General features: G+C 44.7%; 1 protein-coding gene across 7 annotated transcripts in view; it reads right to left on the reverse strand.

The window, feature by feature from the left end:
- The window catches only part of STX7 (syntaxin 7), a 55,093-nt gene extending 36,858 nt beyond the window's left edge, over positions 1 to 18,235 (reverse strand). The window contains exons 1-3 of one of the 7 annotated variants that reach the window (XM_019479644.2): positions 18,101 to 18,230; positions 15,151 to 15,180; positions 3,518 to 3,674 (exon numbers count right to left, since the gene is read on the reverse strand). In XM_019479644.2, coding sequence (XP_019335189.1) covers positions 3,518 to 3,599 — 82 coding nt within the window. In that variant the 5' untranslated portion in view covers positions 3,600 to 3,674; positions 15,151 to 15,180; positions 18,101 to 18,230. Of the gene's footprint in view, positions 1 to 3,517; positions 3,675 to 15,150; positions 15,181 to 18,100 lie in introns of all 7 variants that reach the window. The other 6 variants (XM_059713129.1, XM_019479639.2, XM_019479641.2 and 3 more) reach the window with 6 other exon arrangements.
- Between the last annotated feature and the right edge of the window lie 3,102 nt (positions 18,236 to 21,337).

Genomic DNA, 21,337 nt, shown 5'->3' on the forward strand with positions numbered 1-21,337 from the left:
TCATTCCTCTTCTCCCTGCTACTTCTGGGTTGCCAAATTTCCAGTGTGATGATCATCAAAAATGTACAATTTATTTGAAATTAGTCTAGTTCCTAGGAGTGCTTATCATAAAAAAAAAAAAATCATCATGAATCAGTGTGTTTGTTGATAGCTTGTCTCTGCCAAAACTAGGAAGTGAAAGAACCCACATTTAATTTTAACTGAGAAGACTTCAGGAGATGGAACATAAAAACTGCTCAAGTACATCACACAATTTCATGGCCTCTGTATTTTAATACCATTAAACTGACCTCCATCTCTTCTTTGAATTGACAGAAAGTTAAAGAGTGACTTTGATTAGAATAATTATAACTTTTTCTTCTCCCTAGTTAATGTTAATAGGGTCCTTTCAGCAAGGAGGAACTTGTTATGCAATTGTTACATTTGTTAACAGTCTGATGTATAGCATAAGCAAGTTAAAAAGATGCCACTAACTTACAGCTGTTTGTGCTTAGGTGTGTGTAACAAAGTAGCTACAAAGTTATCATAAAGAGGTTTTTATCAAGTTCATAATGTTCCTCCAAGTAAATGAGAGGAAAAACTCTGCACAGTAAACTACAAATAATAAAAACAAACACACACTTAAAAAGCCTTAAGTCATAAAAGCTTCTTACTTAGGAGGGAATAAACCCAGCAGATAATTTGTTTCCTTGGCACAGGACATGCAGATTGAGTTTTCTTAGAAAATGTTGTCATGAACCAAAAAATGACAAAGCTACAAGCCCAAGAGAGGGACTAACATATGGGGGGAGCCAGGGAAGCAACTAGGTTACAAAGAATACAATGTAAGCCAACTAATGCTACAATGGAGTTCAGTGCTGAAGAAATACTACTATTTGCTTCCTGTGCTATCCTAAAGAAATTGCTTAGGCCCAGGTCCTCACAAGTATTCAGGTCCCATTCATTTCAACAAGCCTCTGCATCTGGATTCAAACTGTATAGCCTTTTGACTGAGCCAAAAGGCAGAACAATGAAGCCAGGGACAGTGGTGACTTCCAGTTGCCTCTGGCACGACTACACAGCTGCAGTATTTTTTGTTTCCTACCCTCCCCCCTCTCCATGTCCCAGTTACACTACTGGACTGAGCAATGTTGTTCACATATTGAATTCACCTGAATACAAGTCCTCCTGTTCCCTTCCCCAACTGAGACAGAGAAAAAAAACCCTCATCTTAGAACCACATAGAAGGAAATCTTACTAAATACTTTGTCTATCACTAAACTGCTGCCAGAAGTAGCATGTGCTCAGCAACAGAAACCAACTATGAAGTTGATTAAATGCAGCCAACACTAAGCATGATTGTAAAAGAGATGGGCTGTAGCAGGCAAATGTGCTGATGGGAACTACAAAGATAACTTAGTGCAGTCCATCTGAAAAAGGCATGCGGTAATGTCCATTCAGTGCAGTCCTCCTTGCTGTTGTGGTGAGTCATGGCAAATCATGGTGAGCTGCTACATTGCATATGTTTTGTCCTCCTCTTCGCTCCCACAGCTGAAATGTGCCTTCCTTTCCCTTTTCCAATAACTCCTGTTTCTTCACCAGCCTTAAATAAGCATCATGAAAAGCCTGGCAAGCATCATGAAATGGGCTCTCAAACAGTTCATCAAGTTTGGGGGACAATTTACCCTCTGTCACCCCCTCTTTCAGCTGGGCACATACAACTGGTGTGGCTCCACCTATCATGAGGTAAAGCCAGATCAGGTTGCCCTGCACCTCATTCGCATATAAATTTTTGGAGGATCTCCAGACTTATGACAAGAACACCTGGTTCCACTCTTAAGTGGCAGCCAATTAGCACACAGATCCTTTGTGGGGGGTGTATCTGGAGTACACACACACATACTGAGAAATGTTGAGCTGCAGGGTTGCCAGGGTTTGAAATGCTGTTGACTCCTGGAGGGGGGGGAAGGGGGGGGGGTCCCAGCCCAAAGAACTATGTGGTAAATGATGAGACTTTGCCTTTGGACTAATATTGTATATAACTTTGTATATATAAGTAGATACAAAAGTGCTGCTCAAAAGTGTGTTTATGGAGTACTTGTGCTAAAACCTGCAGCAGTTTCAAAAAAAGGTAACGTATCGATGGCAGATGAACTGTCTGGGTAATATATGCAAAGTTGCTATAGCCATGTTTAATTTCAAGGTTGTTTCAAATTTGCCCCTCACTTCCATGTGCTCAGGGAGAGCAGTATCTGACATCAAGGAAAGAGGGAAAGGACTTCTGGCAGAAAAAGCAGGGGAGAAGTACAAAGCAAAGGGGCCACCTAACCCCCTCCAGATTTATTTTCTCTGCTGTAGCAGTGAGGGGGGGACAAATTCAAAGCAAACCTTCAATAATTAGATTCTATACCTGGAAAATTATAATGCATTTATAAAATTTTCCATCCATAGAATCTAATTATTTGTGTTGGTGTTATTATCAGAGTCATTTTCTATTTGAGTAAATATGGTAAATACATATCATTTACTCCCAAGCTCACATTTCAGAAGGATTGCCTTTGTCCACAGCAGCATTTTAAATTGTTGGTTTTTAAAATAAGGACCTGACTCATTCCTCTCTCACCAAGTACATTTACAAACTTTGCTGTTTAGAAGAGTGATTTTTCTCCAAGACAAGGGCCAGTTAGGAATCCAACTTTCAGTGTCAGGTAGACACTCATTTCCTACTTGTGCCTCTGAAAGGCTTCTCATATGTTCCTATCCTATGCTAGGAGCTTCAAATTCATGCTTCAGGCCAAATCCAGACCACAGAGCTCCTTGTGGGCTAGCTCCAGCCTTCAACACAGGGTGGCTCCAGCCCAGGACATGCAGTGTTGGGGGAGAAAGTAGGGCAAGCACATGGGCCAAGCAGCTGCTTGAGCACACAGGCAATAGTGTCAAGTCAAGAAGCTGCAGGACAATTGGATCTGTACCAGCCCTTGCTTACTCTCCTGCTGCCAACTGCCATGACCACCAGACCCCAAAGGTCCCAGGTTCTGCAACAGGCCACACCTCCTGGCCCCACCCCAAAATTCTGGTAGCCTGCCTGCAGCCCCATATCCCTGATGTCCCTGCCCTATATCACATGACTTTCATAAGATGCAGTCAATTTCTCCAAAGAAGATGGCTTCTCAAAAGTTTTTTTTTTCTTTTGCTATTCAAATTTGTTTCTTTTAAAAGGAACTTATGCTGTCTGTCAGAGTTCAATACAAAGTTTGAAAACAGTAAAAGCTTTTTAATATTGCACAGGAAAATACTTCAAAAGAACAAAGATGCATATGAACATCTTAACACCGAATTTCCTTCATTTACTAAATTAATATAATATCAAATTTGGGATCATCTCTTAGTCCCAAGAGGAACTAAAACAAATGCAAGTCCCAATTTCCTAAAGTTTGAGAAAAAAAAAATCAAACTGAACAGTCTTCTTGCCTAGCCACAGGCATATAAGTATATTAAATTATTTGAATATATATGAACATGCAATAATGCAACTTACAGCATTGTGTGATCTTCTGGATGTTAGAAGTTATACGTTGGGCTAACTGAGCCGGATCCCCAAAACCTGTGCTGTACGACATGGCTGGAGTGATTGTCCACTAAATTCAACCAAACTGTGAAAGGGCCAATCAGAATACTTCACTAAGTAAAAGCACCTTAAAAAGAAGAAAAAAATTATACATATAGTTATGCACCGGCAATTCTGAATCATAATACATTTTATCAGCTTGAAGTGTGCAGACAGAACGTTAAATAACTCTAGTTACAATGAAAAAGAATTCTAAACAGCTAGTTTGGACCTCTACCAAACCAGTCTGTTTGGAAAAAGGGAATTGCAATAAAATAAATAAATAAATAAATAAAAGTTTTTCTATATAAGAACCTATTTCAATACTAAAACTCAGCTAACGAATGTCTCTGAGATATGCCTACGATTTTGCACACCTCACTATCAAGTACCTATATCAGAAAGAGCTTTCTGAAACACTGTTACACCAAATCTTGCAAATGTTGAAAGAACAAATAGATCTTTAAATAATTTGCAGTTTGATTTTCCTATTTAAAAAAAAAAATTTTTAAAAAAAAAATCACACTTCTATTCCTTGTGAAAACTTAAATAATACTTACTAGGGTCTTGAGAGTGTTTTTTTCTAACAAATAACGTAACTTATCATACTTTCAGTGTTGTTTTTTAACCTTCCTTTTCAATATAGCTTAATGGTATATCACTTAGTTTTCACACCAGTGTAAACAACACACCCTTGTGTCCCTATAAACCATTTTTATGTTGCTTTAGTCTTATCTAGTACTTGGTTGCCTTGCAATGCTCTGAAGGGTCACTTTACCCCAAGACAATGGATGTGTGTTTCTCAATACAAATACGTTTGTGCACAACCCAGAGCAATTACAGAAATTGTAAACTGAATTAGAATCCCTGGTATCTTATGAAAAAACCCCAACAGCGTAAACATATCTAAAACTTCCTGCAAGTGTAAATTGACTCCCAATTTGTAACAAATGCTTGTCTTAATTGGATAATTAAACAAAGTTCTAAGCTGGGTTCAGCCGTTAACTCAGACGTGAACAAAATATGGCTCATGGGCCAGATCCAGCCCACAGGTGGGCACACTCCCAAGTGAATATCTGCCCGCAGGTGGGTGGCAGCTCTGTCTCCAGCAGCTATGTGGTGCCAGACAGCCAAGGCTGCTCCTGGCATGCTGGGCACACAAGTGTGCCCTCTCTCTCTCTGGGCCAGGGCTGCCACCAGCAGGGAAGCAGAAGCATGAACCCACTGGCAGCTGTAACACACATTCCCTGCCCTAAACAAAATCCCACATCTGGACTTGGCAGCTGCTGGCCACATCCACAGATGAGTTCCACTTGGACGCTATTTGCAGAAAGTATTTTTACGTCACTGCTAGAAGGTAGCTCTGTTATAGAAAACAAAAAGAAGCACGTACAAGCACACAAAAATAGACAACAAAAAGTTGTGCGCACTGGAATCCAGAAGAACTCCCACCAAAATAAATAAATAAATAGTAAAATCTCTCAAGGCATAGGCAAGTAGAGCACTACAGTGGATGCAGGCTTATTGACTAGTCTCTCTACCATGGATGTTGTTACACCAGGAGCAGACAAAGTCAAGTCCATGGGCCAGATCTGGCTGGCAATCGACTCAATTTCCCAGAAGCCCCTCCCCGCATGGCTGGGGCTGGTTTCCCTGGAGACCTTAGCAGCAGCTGCATTCACAGGCAGCAGCAGTGCCAGCCTCTTCCCGGTGGGGGCGCTGAAGAGGGGGCCTGTGCTGCAGGCAGAATGGAGCAGGCTCAGCTTCCACTGCCTGCGCAGGGCAGGCAGCAATGATGGTGGCGCAGCTACGGAGAACTCGGGGGTGGTTACAGCCCACCCAAACCTCCCCTTAGTGCTGCCTGTGCTGGGATCTTGCGGAGGTGACAGCACGGTCCAGACCTGGGGCAGAGCTGCAATCTGCAGCCTGCATGCTCCAGCCAGGAATGTGCAGGCAACAGATTGAGGCTCTGCCCCAGCTTCAGACCATACTGTCACCACTGCAAGGAGCCAGGGCAGAGCCATGATCCGCTGCCTGCACATCCCTGCCGAGAGCGTGCAGGCTGCAGATCACAGCTCTGCCCCAGCTCCAGACCACGCTGTCACCGCTGCAAGATCCCAGCCTGGCTACAGAGCAGCTCTGTGCCCTGTTGCATGTCCTGACATTGAAACGCTGGCCCAGCACTATCACAGCGCAGCTGCTGCTGGGGTCTCCATGGAAACCAGCCCCAGCCAGGCAAGCAGGGGCTGCTGGGAAATGGAGTCCACCTGCTGGTGGATCTGCCATTTTGCCCATCCCCATGTTACACCATTCTGGCTCAGTGGGAACACTGTATCCACATTTGATCAACCCCGGCTAATGCTACAGTGAAAACATATCCTTAAGTGCTTGCACAAGTCCTGATTTGAGCCCATTAACCAGTGTTTTTCAAACTTTTTAGATTCAGAGTGCCCTTTGCTCCATGCATCCCTCCATAACTTTTGTGAACTGAATGGCACCCCATTTTGAGACCTAATTAGTGTTTACCTCCTTGCAGAAGAGCCAGCCAGTGGGGGCCGACAAGCAGCAAGCCACACCTGAGGCCAAAGCTTGTTCTTTCCTGCTCATCTCTTCATACCCCCTCTTGTCTCTTCATACTTTTTGTGGCACCCTGAATGTGGTTGAGAATCACTGTCTTCAGCATTACTGAAAAGAAGTGCATGCACACTGCAGAGAAGCAGAGTGGTCTAATGGTGCCCTGGCTTGTCAATCAGAAGACCCAACTTGCATTCTCTGTTCTACCAATGACCTGTTGTATGAGTCTATACAGGTCACTTCACTTAGCACCTTTGTTTCTCTTTCCATCGTTTTCTGTCTCATATATGGATTCCAAGTGCTTTAGACAGTATACAGAGACTAGCAATAGCATAACTAGCATGAGAGAGCGGCTGGGTAGAGACGTCACATGGAAGCAGCCAGGAAATTTCAAGTTTCCAGGGCAGATAACCCCCCATTCCTGCTCTCCAGTGATTAGCACCCACCCAGCCCCCACTATCCAGCCGAGTTTTGCCTCTGGAAAGTGTTACAACCCAAAGTTGTGATTTTTTTGTTTGTGTGTGCTTCGGCACTGCTAAATTATTTTCCCGCTAAATTGCAGCTTCTTTGCACGGTGGAGTTTTCTGCTGCAGAAGAGAACCCCGGTGCAACGGAGAATTTCCTGCCAATTTGTAGCTTTCTTTGCATGGTGCATTTCTTTTGCATCTAGGAAATGCACGGTGCAAAGGAGTTCCCGCCATTTGTATGAAGATCCGTGCCACATTATTGGCCGATTCTAATACATGCACACGTGGCGGCTAGCAATTGGCTTGCTAGCCATATAAAGCACTTGGGTGGTTTCCGCCCAAGTTGGAGAGAAAGCAATTGGAGTTCGAGAGGGAGAGCGTGAAGAACTCTAAGCGCTGCGGGTCTTTACGGACCCAACGCTTTTCTTAAAAGGCAATAGAGGTCTGATAACCGAACCCGCGGAGCTTTAACAATTCCGGGGAAAAGAATGAACAGCCTCTAGCCTCTCCCTGTCACCGATAAATTCCTAGACATATCCCTTCCTGCATATTAAAGAAACGAACCCACAGAGCTTTAACAACTCCATGGGAGGGAACCGAACCGAACCCACGGAGCTTCAGCAACTCCATGGGAGAAAAACTACCGAACCCGCGGAACTTTAACAACTCTGGGGCAAAAGAACCGAATTTGTTGTAGTCCTCTAATGAGGATTTAAGCGGAGCTGCACTTGGAAACTGTCCAGCCTACACCACGACCACCTTTGGTGTAAGTAAACAATCTTTAAATCAACCGTTACGCATCCGTGACTAATTCTAGCTCACCCCCGGTCTCCTCTGGCCCCGCGTGCCTGGGCTGCTGCCCACAGCCCGCGTGCGCAAAGATGGGCCCGGCTCGCCCCCAGCCCGCGCAGAAAGTAGCACAACATGGCTCCAATCTGTTAGAATTACAGGCACTACTATCAAATGAACCTCCCAAAAAGCAAAATAACCATACAAAAAAGTATACCAAGTAATGTGTAAACAGTCACATAATATCACAAAGTATTTCAATTTTAAGTATTTAGCTGGGGAAAAAAAGCACACCATGATCTATAAGCTCCAAAGATGATGCCTGAAGAAGAGGGGGAGGGGAAAGAGGATAGTTTAAATGGCTGAATGCTCAAAATTGTGAATGCTTTTACTTTTTAGAAGTTATGATTTTTAAAGAAAGCTAGGATCAGCTGTAGTTTAATTAAAAACAAAAAAATCCCGCAGAATTATTAAAAAAAATATCAAAACCAGTTTTCTGTAGTTCTGCTTTTTTCTTAAACTAGTTCCTTTTTAAACTCTGCAGTACTATATGGCTGACAAGTACCTTATAGTCCAGAAAGCACAGCTCAAGGTGTTTTTTTTCCCCAAATGTTTAACTTCATTTACTTTAAGCTTTAAGTGGCCTTTTCTTAAGAAACTTGGTGCCTTTACTTCTATAAACTGTTTACATTGAACACTACTGTTCTGCCATGATCTTGATGTATAGTCATGGTGTGGTACAGTTTTTGAGCCCTTAAATTTTATAAGATACCCACTTAGACAATGACACACACCACTTAAATTGAGGGGACTCAGATTATAACTCAAACATCTACAAGGTAGTTTTTAGCTTGCTTAGCCCATGTTTTGTTTATGCACCTCTCACCATTTCATTGGTAGGCTTTTATCAGTCTGAAAGTTGACTCGATAACCCCAAGTACTGTGTGTTGATCTAATAAGAGATTTTTTTCAAAATACCTCCAACACACCGAGGACAGAAAATCTGAGACACCTGCAAAATTAAGGACTAAGCCCAGATGCTCCCATACTCAGAAAGATTACATATTTCCTAATGTAAAGAAAGCAGAAAATTAAACAGTATTACACTTCAATAGTATGTAAACACAATTACTTTATAAATCAATATTACACAAATTACTACAGCTGATCAAAAGTAATAAATTAATATTTTTTTAAGTTTCCCTCACCACTGGTACTTGCCTCTAATATCCTGAGCAAACAAATCACAAGAGAATTATGAGTAGATACTGTATACTGAAGTACTACATAAGACGCATCTTCTTCAACCATAACATTATAGTATGGCATAGATCAGACTCTAGGATTTCTTTTAACTTCAGGGCAACCAGTGACAATTAACTTTTTAAACATTACAAGACTTGAAAACAAAGACTCTGTGTTGGCATACCCAAACTTCTCATTTTAAAGCGTCAATCTAAAACCTGGGACCTTCCTCATGAGAAGCTTCGCTATTAAACATGATCCATGTTTTTGTAATTTACTTTTAAGAACAAACTGAATATAAAGAGCCTAGAAAGCAGTGTATGAGAAGAGTAAACTACTGTGTTAAATTTCTAAGAATACATTTTAAATCCAGCTGAAGCACTAACATCATGTCTTTTCTGATGCAGATGACACTGTCACACATCTGACTAGTCACAGCTCACAAAAGTCTTGATAGAAGGCAAAATCATCTAGCAAATATTCTGCCCTTCACAATACTGGGTGGATGGCTCAGTATCAACTGCAGAAACACGCAAGTAAAAGTTACTTACAGTAGCTCACGTAAAAAAGTAAAGATTTTTCTTTCGGTATCTGAAACAAAATTGCAATCAAAGAAGGTGGTATAGCAGGAATAAGTAGATATGGTTCTCACTACTGCAATATTGTAAAGCACTGTGACAATTTAGAGCAGTGGTTTTCAACCTTTTTAGACTTGAGGCATCCCAAGGAAAACACCAGCTCTTAGTTTTAACTTATTTTTCTGTAGGCAAAAAATAGAGCAATTTGCCTGTTGCAAAGAACTCAGAAAGGCCAAAATAGATCAGAATGTTTTTAATACTCTGAATTCCCATTTGAAATCCCTGGGTTTAACTTGTGAATCATGTTCGCACATCTAACAGTGTTAACAATGCATAGCACTCTGCATCACAATTGAAAGGATCTAAGGAACCTCAAGGTGTCCCAGCACTGCTTCAGAAGATGCACGAATAGTATTTCCTATATTGAGATATCATATTTTTCTCATGTTATATTCAACATCTCCAAGAATTTCTAAAGAAAACAACTGAGACACTTTAAGTCCTTAAAAGAATGAAAGCGTATGCATTATATTGTATTTCCAGTAAACTACAAAAGTCCTGAAAATAATTGAGGCTGCTGCACTACAATTTGATACAGGAAAAATACAAGCTATAAACTCAGCTACAATTCCTAGAGCTTGTGGCTGGTAAACAAGGATAAGAACATACCTAGCACAAGCCAAAAGATACAGCTGTAGAGTCACCATCTGAAAATGCCTTCCCGTGCTCTTTCCCTGCTTATTAATTTGAAATTGCTTAAAATCACTAGAACATATAGTTTGGCATCCTGACACTTAAAAGTTTCACTGACTTCACTATAATTTTTTTATAATGCCAGGAATTCACCCCGTAAGAAAAAGGTGAGAAATGTAAACATGCGCCAAGCTGAATTCATGTTTCTTACCACGTGGCATCGCACAAGTATAGTTACCATGATCTTATATCTCCAGAGCAAATACCTCTTCATTTTCACAATATCTAATTCCTCTAAGTGACACCTCAAAACATGCCTTAACTACTACTACAGCAAAATGAGAAGAAATGAATATGAATTGAGACTCCTGCCTTTGTAAAAAATATTAGTAAGCTAACAGGGGTGTGGCATTCTTTGACACAGTAAGGTTGCAAGAGAGTTAACTGTATTCAGACTAGACCATAGTCATTTTTTACATACTTCCTAGTTTCTCTTCAATGAAGTTTCACAGTCTGGACTCAGCTGTTAAAAATACGCCTTCCTCCATTGCCTACAAGCTTCATCCTTGGGAACAGACAGTCCCCACAGAGTATGCTCACTTGCCATCCTGTGTAATGGATGCTGACAAGAATCAAGGGTTAGAAATGCTAAGGCCTTGATTACACCTATTTTAATTTTCAACATAGTTATGGACTTTAGAACCAGAAGAGACCATGTGCTCATCAGTGCCTGACTCCCTGTATGTCCCAGGCCACACAATTTTACTCCCGTACCTCTGCACTGAGCCCAATAATTTCTGTTTGACCAAATGTGTCTTTCAGAAAGGCATCAACAGATGGAGAGAACTCACAACTTACCTGGGCTGTTTATATAGTTAAATCACCCTCATTGCCAAAAAAATGCTTGCCTTGTTTCTATCCTAATTTATTTGGCTTTAGCTTTTGACTGTTGGTTCTTGTTGGAGCTTCTATGCTTAGAACTACATAAGCTGCCTTTTGCCTGGACTCCTCCATGACCGTTTCAGGCTGGACAAAGGGAAAAACTTCTTTACTGTCTGAGACCCCAAGGCCTGGAATAGACTGCCACCAGAGGTGGTTCAAGCACCTACTTTGAATGCCTTCAAGAGACATTTGGATGTTTATCTTGCTGGGATCCTATGACCCCTGCTGACTTCCTGCCCCTGGTGCAGGGGGCTGGACTCAAAGATCTTCCAAAATCCCTTCCAGCCCTAGTGTCCATGAAATCTATGAAATCCTTCTGTTAATGATGGGACAAGTCTCCATATTCAGTAACAAGTGGGAAGTTGCACACTTGAGCACAAAACTTTCAAACTTCCATGACTGAAAAAGGTGTCTTTTCATGCCCCGATGTGAGAAGCACTAAGTATGTTTTAGATTTCAGTTTTTAACAATGAAAAAACACTATCCAACAATGGAGTCTCATGCCTATATTTTCATTTTCTCACTCGAATATGCTTTGAGGATTTTTCCCACTGCCCGGGAACTAGCTTATGTTCAACATTATAAAAGAACTATCTAACCTGGCTCATTGCAAATTTGATGTTGCAGCCTAGAAAGATTTGCTATTCATACTTAACTTTTAAATACAGGAATTAATGCACTGGAATCAATGGAAATATAAAATGTTTGGACTTAACCATATGCAGGCCTTGGCAGGGTTTTGCTCCTTAAAGAGCTACAGAGAAGGCAGCAGGTAGAATCAATCCCACTCTGCTTTCAATACATCCGGACATAGAAAACTCCATTTTCTCCAAATTCCCAAATAAAATAGCATCTCAACTAATGACCACATTTTTAAGCAGTTAAAATAGGTAAAGAAAATTTGGCTCAAAACTGAAGCATGTTGTCAACTTAACTATGGAAAAAAATTGTAGATTATAATCATGGTACCTAACAGGAGTTAGACAACAAGGCCTTACTCAGTTCTCATGGAAATAGGTTCCACCACAGTCTATATAATGTTGACATGCATAGGAAAGCAATTCACCAGGGCTAGGGACAGAAGTTGCACATAAACTGGCTTAAGTGATCAGAAACTGCTTTAAACCTGCTACAGAACATATGTTCGGTGCACATAAACCAATTTCAAAATGGCCAAACCTGGCTGAACACAGTAGCAGACTTCACTGATTTGGGTCCAACCAGTTTATGAAACTTCTGTCCCAGATCCCTTCCTGATTCAAGTTAAATCACAGTCCCCCAGCATGCTTTGCAGCCCTGAGCTGGGCTGTACCATCTGCTCCAGACAGCAGGGCTGGCCCTACCCCTCTGCTCCTTAGCTGGAGCAGAGGCAGGATTGTGGCCAGACACCAGCTGGCATGGCCCCTTAAGGTGAAGGGGCAGGGAGAGGGTCTACTCTCCCTTCCTGCCCTCTCCCCCCAGGAGACTGCAACCAGGGTCTGCCTGGCTGGCCCAGAGCAGCCCGTTAGGATCCTCCACTCCAGAGGCAGGGGCAGAGGCGAGGCCAGACTCTAGCTGGCGTGACCCCGCCATCTGCCATCCATGCTCAGGGCTGAGGCCAGGGCTGGAGCAGAGCTGGGCTGGCCCATGGGTGCTGCTGAGGGAGGCCTGGAAGGGTTGGGCCATGGGGGCAAGGCCCTTCGCAGCCAGCCGCGGCTTGGGCTGGGGCCACAGCAGCTGTGTGCCCGGACTGCTCCCAGCACCCAGGTCAGGCCAGGCTGTCATGGCGAGTGGCTCCTAGGCTCCAGGCCTGCTGGCCCAGGCAGACATGGGCATGCCCTGCACAGCTAGGCCAGCTGCCAAAGTGCCCAGCCGCAGTTACAGTGATGTCGCCTATCTGTAGTACTGCCCGTGCGCACTAGGCCAGGCTGTCATAGAGCTACAGCTGGCTGGGAAGGGTCCTGTCCCCATGGCCTGGCCCAGGCCAGCCCCACTATCTGCCCACCTTGCCTGGGCTGAGCAGGGCTAGCTGCAGGGACTGCTGAGGGCAGGCATGGAGGGGCAAGCCCAGGCCAGGCTGTGGGGGCAGGTTCTTTCCCAACCGGCTGCAGCTCCATGACAGCCTGGCCTGGTCTGGCCATGGGGAGCCAGGACCAATCAAAACACACAGCTTCCATGGCCTGAGCCCAACCCAGCCCATGCCAGCCCACCCTCAGCAGTGCCTGCAGGCCAGCCTGGCTCAACCCTGCAGTCCCAGCCAAGGGGGCAGATGACAGGGCTATGCCGGCTGGCTCTGGCTACACCCCCCACTCCACGAGAGGCCAGAGGGGAAGAAAGTCAAGCCAGTGGGATAGGGGAGATGGGGAGTTTAATCTCCCTCACTGCCCCACTTCACCTGAGGTGCTGCCTGGGCCAGTGTCTGGCCACATTCCTTCTCCCACCTCGAGGACAAGCCTGGCAAGGGCTGCTTCCCCCTTCCCCCTCCAGGCACACCCTGGCTGGGGTCCCTGCAGGCCAAGGTGGAAGCTTAAGCCTCTCCCCAGTCATACTTCGCAGACTGCTGGGGCTTGGCCTCACCCCTACCTCCGCCCCCCACCCCCTTCTGCTTCCCTCCAGCCTTGTGGCTGCTGCCTAAGGAAAGGGAGGGCTCACTAGCACCCCCTAGCTTGTAGCCTGAGCCATGTGGCTGCATTGCCAGAATCAAAAATGAATGTCTATTCACTTGCAAAACTCGGTTCAATCTATGCAGGTTAGACTAACCTGCAAAGATCAAATCAAGTCAGGCTTGAGGATTTTGAATGTCTGTACTTAGCCAAGATGCTCTTACATTTGGATTATATGTGCATTGTGTCTACGAAGTGATGGAGGCACTAATGTCAGAAAAGTGCCAATTGTTTCATTTAGTGATTACATGCAATAGGTAATATTTTTACTTCTGAAGAGGATACATACATTCTTATCAGGATGATCTTTTGGAAGAAACAATGAGAGGTTTATGCTACACACACATAAGCATTCCCTAGATAATACTCAGACACATTTTCATAAATGAGTCATAACACTTAGCAAAATGAAAAGGTAAGTATTTAATTAGATGCTAGCAGGTGTTTTTCCAGTAAGGGTGGGAAAGCGAAGTTTGATCTTGATTAAAATCTGTCCCCTTATATCTTACACTTAGATTGCATTCTCTTTTGGGGAAATATTGTCTTCTTTGCCCTGTTTCTAGAGCATCTAGATCAACAGGTCCTGGTTTAGAATAGGAATTCACAGGTGCTACTAGAAAACTAACAATAAACTCTGAGGGAAACTAAGGGAAGAATTATATTTATTTTACCCTTTAAAAGCCAAAATCCAAATTTGCCTTTTAGGATCACCATTTGGACACAGAAAAAACCAAGACCTACAGACATTTCAGAGGTACTTTTAAAACCTCATGTTATCCTGATGCTGCAGTGTAAGAGTACCAAATGGGGTTTTTTTTCCCACTTCATCCAGATGAATTATTAAACACATATTCAAAAACACTACACACTGAAGGCAAGGGTCCCAAAACCAGGTCCTGAAATAGTGAAAATGAGATATTCTTGCCAAAATCTAGAGCTGCTTCTTCTGTTGAAAGAAACAAATCCAGTTGTCAGGTTAGAATGGTATAGTAGTTGGAATTATTTGCCCTTTCTTGCCAAATTAAACTAATTAGAATACATTCTCAATATATTAAAAACATCCTATGGATTAAGAGTCCCAGGTGAGCCTATTTACACAGGGTACACACTAACAAAAAGAACGATCTTCACACAATTTTTTTAACTTAAATACTAGCTGAAAATATAAAAAAAAACCAACCCTAACTCTGTTTATTACCAGACTGGGCAACAGGCCAGTTGTTTTAATAGAAGTCTTCTCCAGAAGGAACTGTGCTTGAAGCAAGATAAAATTTTAATCAAACACTTCTGTTAGATTACATTTGTTGATTAGATATCGATTATATGCTCAGCGCAAACAAAAATTAAGCCTAACCTTATTCAGTGCCTCTTAGCTTGCTCTTTGTGGAAGAGGCATTCGAGTAATTCAGATTGGCACGGTCATGTCTTGTAGAAAAAAATACGTTTTCAGAACAGATCTGAATAAGGAGAAATTGGCTGGAGGCTGGCAAAATGCAAAATGAGACCCCAGATTTAGAGAAAGTACTAGACTGAGAAGGAAGAATGGGAAGGGTAGGACTGCTATGCTGGTGTATAAAGAAAATTCTAAGGGTACAGGAGAAGATGTAATTAAGAAATAAGACAGCTCAGTTTACCTTAGGCCTCGGCTTCTTAGATCACAGGTACTGAAAAATGACATTGGTGCATGTGTTAGTACAGAATTTGCCACAGTTCTCACAAATCTATTTCCTAATCTCAAACAGGCTTTTTGGGAACTACTACAATAAAATACAATTAGCTATGTTCCTTAAGAGCTTCCCTTCAAGTTAAGTTTGTTTTGTTGGCATGCATTCTAAAAAAAGTCAAATATGTAAAACTTAAGTAACATATCCCCTTACAGAAGGATATAGTTTTCATTGTGTGTACTGGAGACATGTAACCTTACAGGGAAGCTTTACTAAAGAATTTAGGAATCCTCATACTAGTTTCAGTTTAAGGGACTTTTAATGCTTCTCCCCTATTTGTTTGCAGCATTTATATAAAAAGCCTCCTGCCCTGATGTAAATATTTTTCTGCCTCAAGAACATATAATTAATAAATGCATTAGTCAGTAGTCACTGACCCAATTGATATAGGCACCTCAACTTTCTTGCCTGTTGTTTCTAGATTATTTTTTCCTCCAACTATTTTCCATTATACATATAATTAATTATCCCTGAAGCTAACATGACACAAAAATGTATCCATTCTGGGACTAAGTGCTCTAAATTTCTTCTGATAAAACCTTAACTAAGAATCCAGTGTTTACATTTCACACAGAATAGACAATAGAGCCAGACATATCACTCCCACTTTTGTTTCTAGACTTGTGAACTGTCTTGTTCTCAGGCTGAGAAAGAGAAGTGTAGAAGCTTTTCAACAGCAAAGGCCCCAGTAGCACTGTACCAGGAACGTGAAAAATCCATATAATTTACATGGAAAGTTAAGTTCCATTGTCATATACACACACATGATTACTGCAGTTGTCCATACTTGAATCTCTGTCCATATTTTCCTTAGAAGTAGTCCAAGACTGAAACAACAGTCTTGTTGCATATAAAGAACAAATTATGGCACAGAGATGATGCCCATTTTCAAGGCCGACCGATTCCCTCCCCCTCTACTACTGAATGCTAAAGTTGTCCTAAACCACATAAGTAAAACTTGACTTCAGATTCTTCAAAAGGAAAGTCCCTTGAATTTGGGGGCAAGAAAAAGGTCATTTAAACTATCATTTGGAGGTCATGGCATTAGAAGAGTGGTTCTCAACCTTTTTAGACTCAAAGCAACCCTGGAGAGACTCAACCCTTCAGAAAATGCCAGCTTCATTTTTCTGACTACAGAAAAATGATAGAGCAATTCTTTTTCCAAGAACTCAGAAAAACCGCAACAATGCATTTCTATTTGAAACTTCTGGGTTTATTTCATGAGTCACATCTGTAAACCTAATAGCACTGAAACTGCATGGTACCCCATGGCCCCCCTGAAAGGATCTCAAGGAACCCCATGATGCCGTGGCTCTGTGGCTGAGAATCGCTGTTAGAAACAAGGTAAATCCAAGTAGACTTTACAACTTCTCATCGTAAGCAAGACCTACATACACTTCTGCATCTCACATAGGACCACAGGATTATTTTTTACATGAGGCATCAAGCTAGATAAGAGCAGGGAAGGTGAGTTTAAACATGGCTGATTATTTACACATGAGTAGTATATGTGTATGGGGTTTAGGGCACAAGACCCTTGAGATCCCTTCCAACTCTGGAAGCCTTCAGCTGGCCTCTGAGATCAGCATCAGGAAAAGAGGCCATATGTGCATGTACATCTGTGCATGTGTGCGTACACATATTACATATAATGTATATGATACAGATGTGTACACACACATACACAGACATATACATACCCACTACATATAAAGTCTACATACACTATGTGTGCACATGCATGTGTATACAGGCCCATACAATGTATGTACACTATATATGTGTGCACATGTGTATACACACCTATATAATGTATGTACAGTATATACATTTGTGCATGCACGAGCATGTGTGCATAGGCATATACGCTGTATATATACCTACATGCATTATATATGATCTACAACACACATGCACACACATCTATACATATATGCACCCACACTGCATACTTTAGATTGATGGCTAGACAGATATAGTGTATACACATTATTAAAGTGTGTATACACACATATATACATATACACCCCCCCAACATTACACTATATATATATATATATATATATATATATATATATATATATATATATATATATTAGTGATAGAGATGGATAGGTAGGTAGGTACAGCATAGGCACATTATGTAGGTATGTGTATATCCATACATATACAGTATGCATCCACACTGTTTAGAGCTAGATAGATAGCGTATAGACACATTGAATAGGTCAGCGGTTCCCAACCTTTTTTTCCCCGCCATGCCCCGCTGCTGGGAGCGGCATGTGGTGGCCCAGGGAGCCCCTGGCACACGGTGCGGCGGCTCATCTTTTCTGTGCAGTGCTACCAGCATTGCCCATGACCCTCATTTGGGTCGTGGCCTGGGGTTGGGAACTGCTGCTATAGGTAAACACGCACACATATATACATACGCATGTGTGGGGGTGTGTACATATCCACCCACCCACATATACAGAGAATGTACACGTATTACACAGCTGTGTAATTTTTTTTGCAAAAAAAATCTTGTTGGTCTAATAAAATATATAATCTCTTACTACGAGTCCTGATTGCACATAGCTGTGTATACACGTACAGACACACAGACACCCACACACACCCTCGCCCGGGCCTCGGCGGGCTGCTTCCCCCTTGGCGGCGGGGCCGGGCCGAGGCCGGAGCGGAGCGGAGCGGGGCGCGGCGCTGCCTCTCCCGCCGCGCCGCGGGGCCAGGAGCCCGCCCGGCCCGGGACCCCCAGCGCGGGGGGCCAGAGGGCTGCCCCGCCCCGCATTGCACTGCACCGCCTAGCCCGGCCCGGCCCAGGGCGGTGGCCCCTGCACGCCCCACTCCCAACGCCTCTTACCCTCACCCCGGCGTCACCTCCGCTGCTGGTCCTGCTGCCCCGGCAGCTCACGACCCCAGACCTGCCCGGCCCGGCCCGGCCCAGCAGGCGCTGCCAGCTGCTGCAGTGTCAGCGGGCGGGGCGGGGCGGAGCGGGGCGGAGCGGAGCGCGGCGGTCCTGCCCGCCCCAGCCGGCTGTGGGGCGGTGCCTGCAGCGACCTCCCCGCCTCGCCCCGCCCCGCCCCGCCCCGCCCGCACTGGGGGCGGCTGTGCCGGGCTCGGGCCAGTCCTGGGTTTTGGGAAGGGTGGCGCATCCTGTGACGAGCTAGTTGTTGGGGCTGGTGCTGCTTTGAGGGGTTGGGCTCGATGCCCTCCTGAGGTCTGTTGCAGCCCTCCTCTTCTGTGAGCCTGTGATCCTGGCACTGCACCTGCTCACTCCCCCGTTCAAATGGAAAGGAGAGGCTTTCCCACTAGGCTGGGGCCGCAGCGCTGCCTTCTTCAGCTGCAGCAGGAGGCAAAAAAACAAATAAGGCCCCTTTTAGAGCGTGTTAAAAACCCGTCGGCCGCTGCAGAAGCCCCTAAAGCGGCGTTCCCCAATGTGTGGGTCGCGACCCAGAAGTGGGTGGACTTGAACAAACTTGAAAAAGGGATTGGCCTTTAAAGGAGGAAAATGTTGGAAACCGGGTGTTTTCCCTTGCAGGCTGGCAGAGGTGCAGCCTACAAGGGGCTGCTTGCCCCCTCCCTCCTCCCCCATGCCTCACCCACCCACACACACTGGGGGAGCAGGTCAGGAGTGCAGGGCCCTGGACCTAGACTGGCCATTGCTGTTTACAAATGGGTCCTGGTACAAACAAAAGGTTGAGAACCAGTGCCCTAATGGACAGCAGGGTGAAAAGAAAGCAGAAGAAAGGCTAGGTTGCTGGCTGGAGCCTCCAGAGCATGAAAAAAGATGGGAAGGTTGTTCACCCGTCACATGAAGGGCTTAGGAAGGATCAGGGACAATGAGCCACAACGTCAAGCAAGTCCCTCAGTGCTGCCTGACTCAAAATGCTGCCACTTCCATTGGACGGTAGGGCTGCTCTAGGACAGTGCAAAGCAGGGTATGGATGATGTGGCACTTTATCACATAAGACACTACACATCTTTTCCTCCAGTTAAAAGAGTCATTAACATCACCTATGTCTGTCCCCTGATAAAGGGCTGTTCAATGGGTGGCCTGGAGGCCACATGTGGCCACCAAGGGGTTGTCTTGCAGCCATGGGTTTTGAAAAGGGCTGTGCAACTGATATGGTGCATCACCACAGATGACACTTTTTTGTCCCAGTTAAAAGAGGAACTGGAAGCTTTACTAATACGCTAGAGGCCTCGTGCTATATTATTCAGTTTAAGATCAAAGCAAAAACAAATCTAACTTTATTAGCATGTTCCCTCATTTGCTAGATTCTAAATTAAGTTTAAAAAACACAAGAAACTAGACAAAAATGGTCAAAATAGTCAAGATACTGTGCCATTAGTCCTCCAGTCATCATTGTTAAATGTACATCTCTTATTCAAATTGGTAAAACAAAATCTGCTCTTCCTGAGAGTTTTGAGAGTGCCTCCAATACTTCACTGTCAGTTGTTTCTACACTGAATTAATATTACTACACCTGAGTTAAGGTTTTTAGCTGGAGCTAGAAAACAGTCTGCTGGGCTTTGAAATAGAAGAGAGATATTACCAGGAATGGCTGGCAGACAGCAAACTTGCAGAAAGACGGTTTGAATAGTGGAACATCAAAGACATTAAAATGTAGAGAGGGTCGTTAACCCCTATGGAATGAAGAGACATTAGCAGGAATCAGGTAGATTTTAGTAAGCCGTGAAGTAAATTGACTCCCTCAGTGTTGCCTGATTAGAAATGGAACCAGTAGGTTGGTTTTTAAGTTTGGGTACAGCAGGAATCAAGGAGGGGTGCAACTGCACCACTGCACCCCCACTACATCTGCTGCTGGACAGGGTGATCCTCATGGCAGGTCCCTTGGCCCCACCTGGCCCAGGGTCAGGAGGTAGCCTAGGCACTGCAGACAATGCATGCAGCTGGTCCTGCCACCCTGGGTGCAGAGGTGCCACCCGGCATAAGGTACAACCTGCCCTATCCCTAAATGCAGCTCTTGGGCACACCAGAAGCTGTAGTCTGGGGGCTGGGTGGCACGGCAATGGGGTAGCAGCTGTGGCAGCATGGTGGCCTGACTCTGCTTCCCGGCAGTCCCCATGATGGCAGTTCGCTCTGCCCTCACGCTTCCAGCTGCCACTGCCAGTGTTTCCACCACCACTACTGGACCCAGTCCTGCTGCCCAGGCACCCTGGCCCATCCACCCTGCACCTACTGATCAGAATGGGCAAGCAAGTGGGCAAGGTCTCCATGGAGTTTGGCTCAGGGCCCCCGCAAACTGGGCAAGCTCAGCCAAGCTCAGCCAAGTGAATGGGATGGGGTCATGGGCAGGTCGGGAGCAGAGTCTGGGAGTAGAATGGGTAGCTGGGGCCAGGGCTGGGTTCACAGGGCAGTGATAGAGTGGGGCCAGGGCCCAAGGCAGAGCCATGATCTGCTCCTCACATGTCCCTGCAACAGGCACTGCTCCCTGCCTACTCACGGCCCTATTCCATCTGCCTGGCCAAGCACACCCTGCCCCCAGGGGTCCTTGGTCAGTCTTTATGGAGACCCTGCCAGCCTGTTCTGTCCAGTGCCCCTGGTTGTGGATGCGGGGCCGATGGGCCTCGGGTCAGACAGGATCAGTTAGCATCTTCCCAGCCCCCCACCCCACCCCATGCACCCTGCCAGGCAGTGTAAACAGCTGTAACGGGGGGGCAGAGGCCAGGTCAGCACTACCCCCCTCCTCTCCTCTGGCCCTCCACATCTCACCAAAACTCCTTAAGTGGCCCTCCAGCCCAAATAATTGCCCACCCCTGTCTTAGTAGAATTTTAAATGCCAACTTGAACAAAAAATTGTGGAACAAGTTCCTCAGACTGGCTTGTGTGAAGCATAGTCTAAACAGGGATCCTTATCCCATTACCTGGATTAGCTTTAGTGACCCCTTCATCCATACAAGTGCATTATTTGTTTGCCCCTCTGAGCACTGCCCCTTTCCCCTACAGTCTCCAGCCTCCCTTCCTTCCCTGTCTTTTGCATCAAAATCACGCAGTGCTGGTATTGCTCAATCTTTTGGCCCCATGGGCTAGGTAAGTGTTGCAGGGCTGGTCTGTGGGCCAAACTGGGGTCTG

The sequence above is a fragment of the Alligator mississippiensis genome, chromosome 1 (genome assembly GCF_030867095.1).
Source record: "Alligator mississippiensis isolate rAllMis1 chromosome 1, rAllMis1, whole genome shotgun sequence".
Taxonomy (NCBI): Eukaryota; Metazoa; Chordata; order Crocodylia; family Alligatoridae; genus Alligator; species Alligator mississippiensis.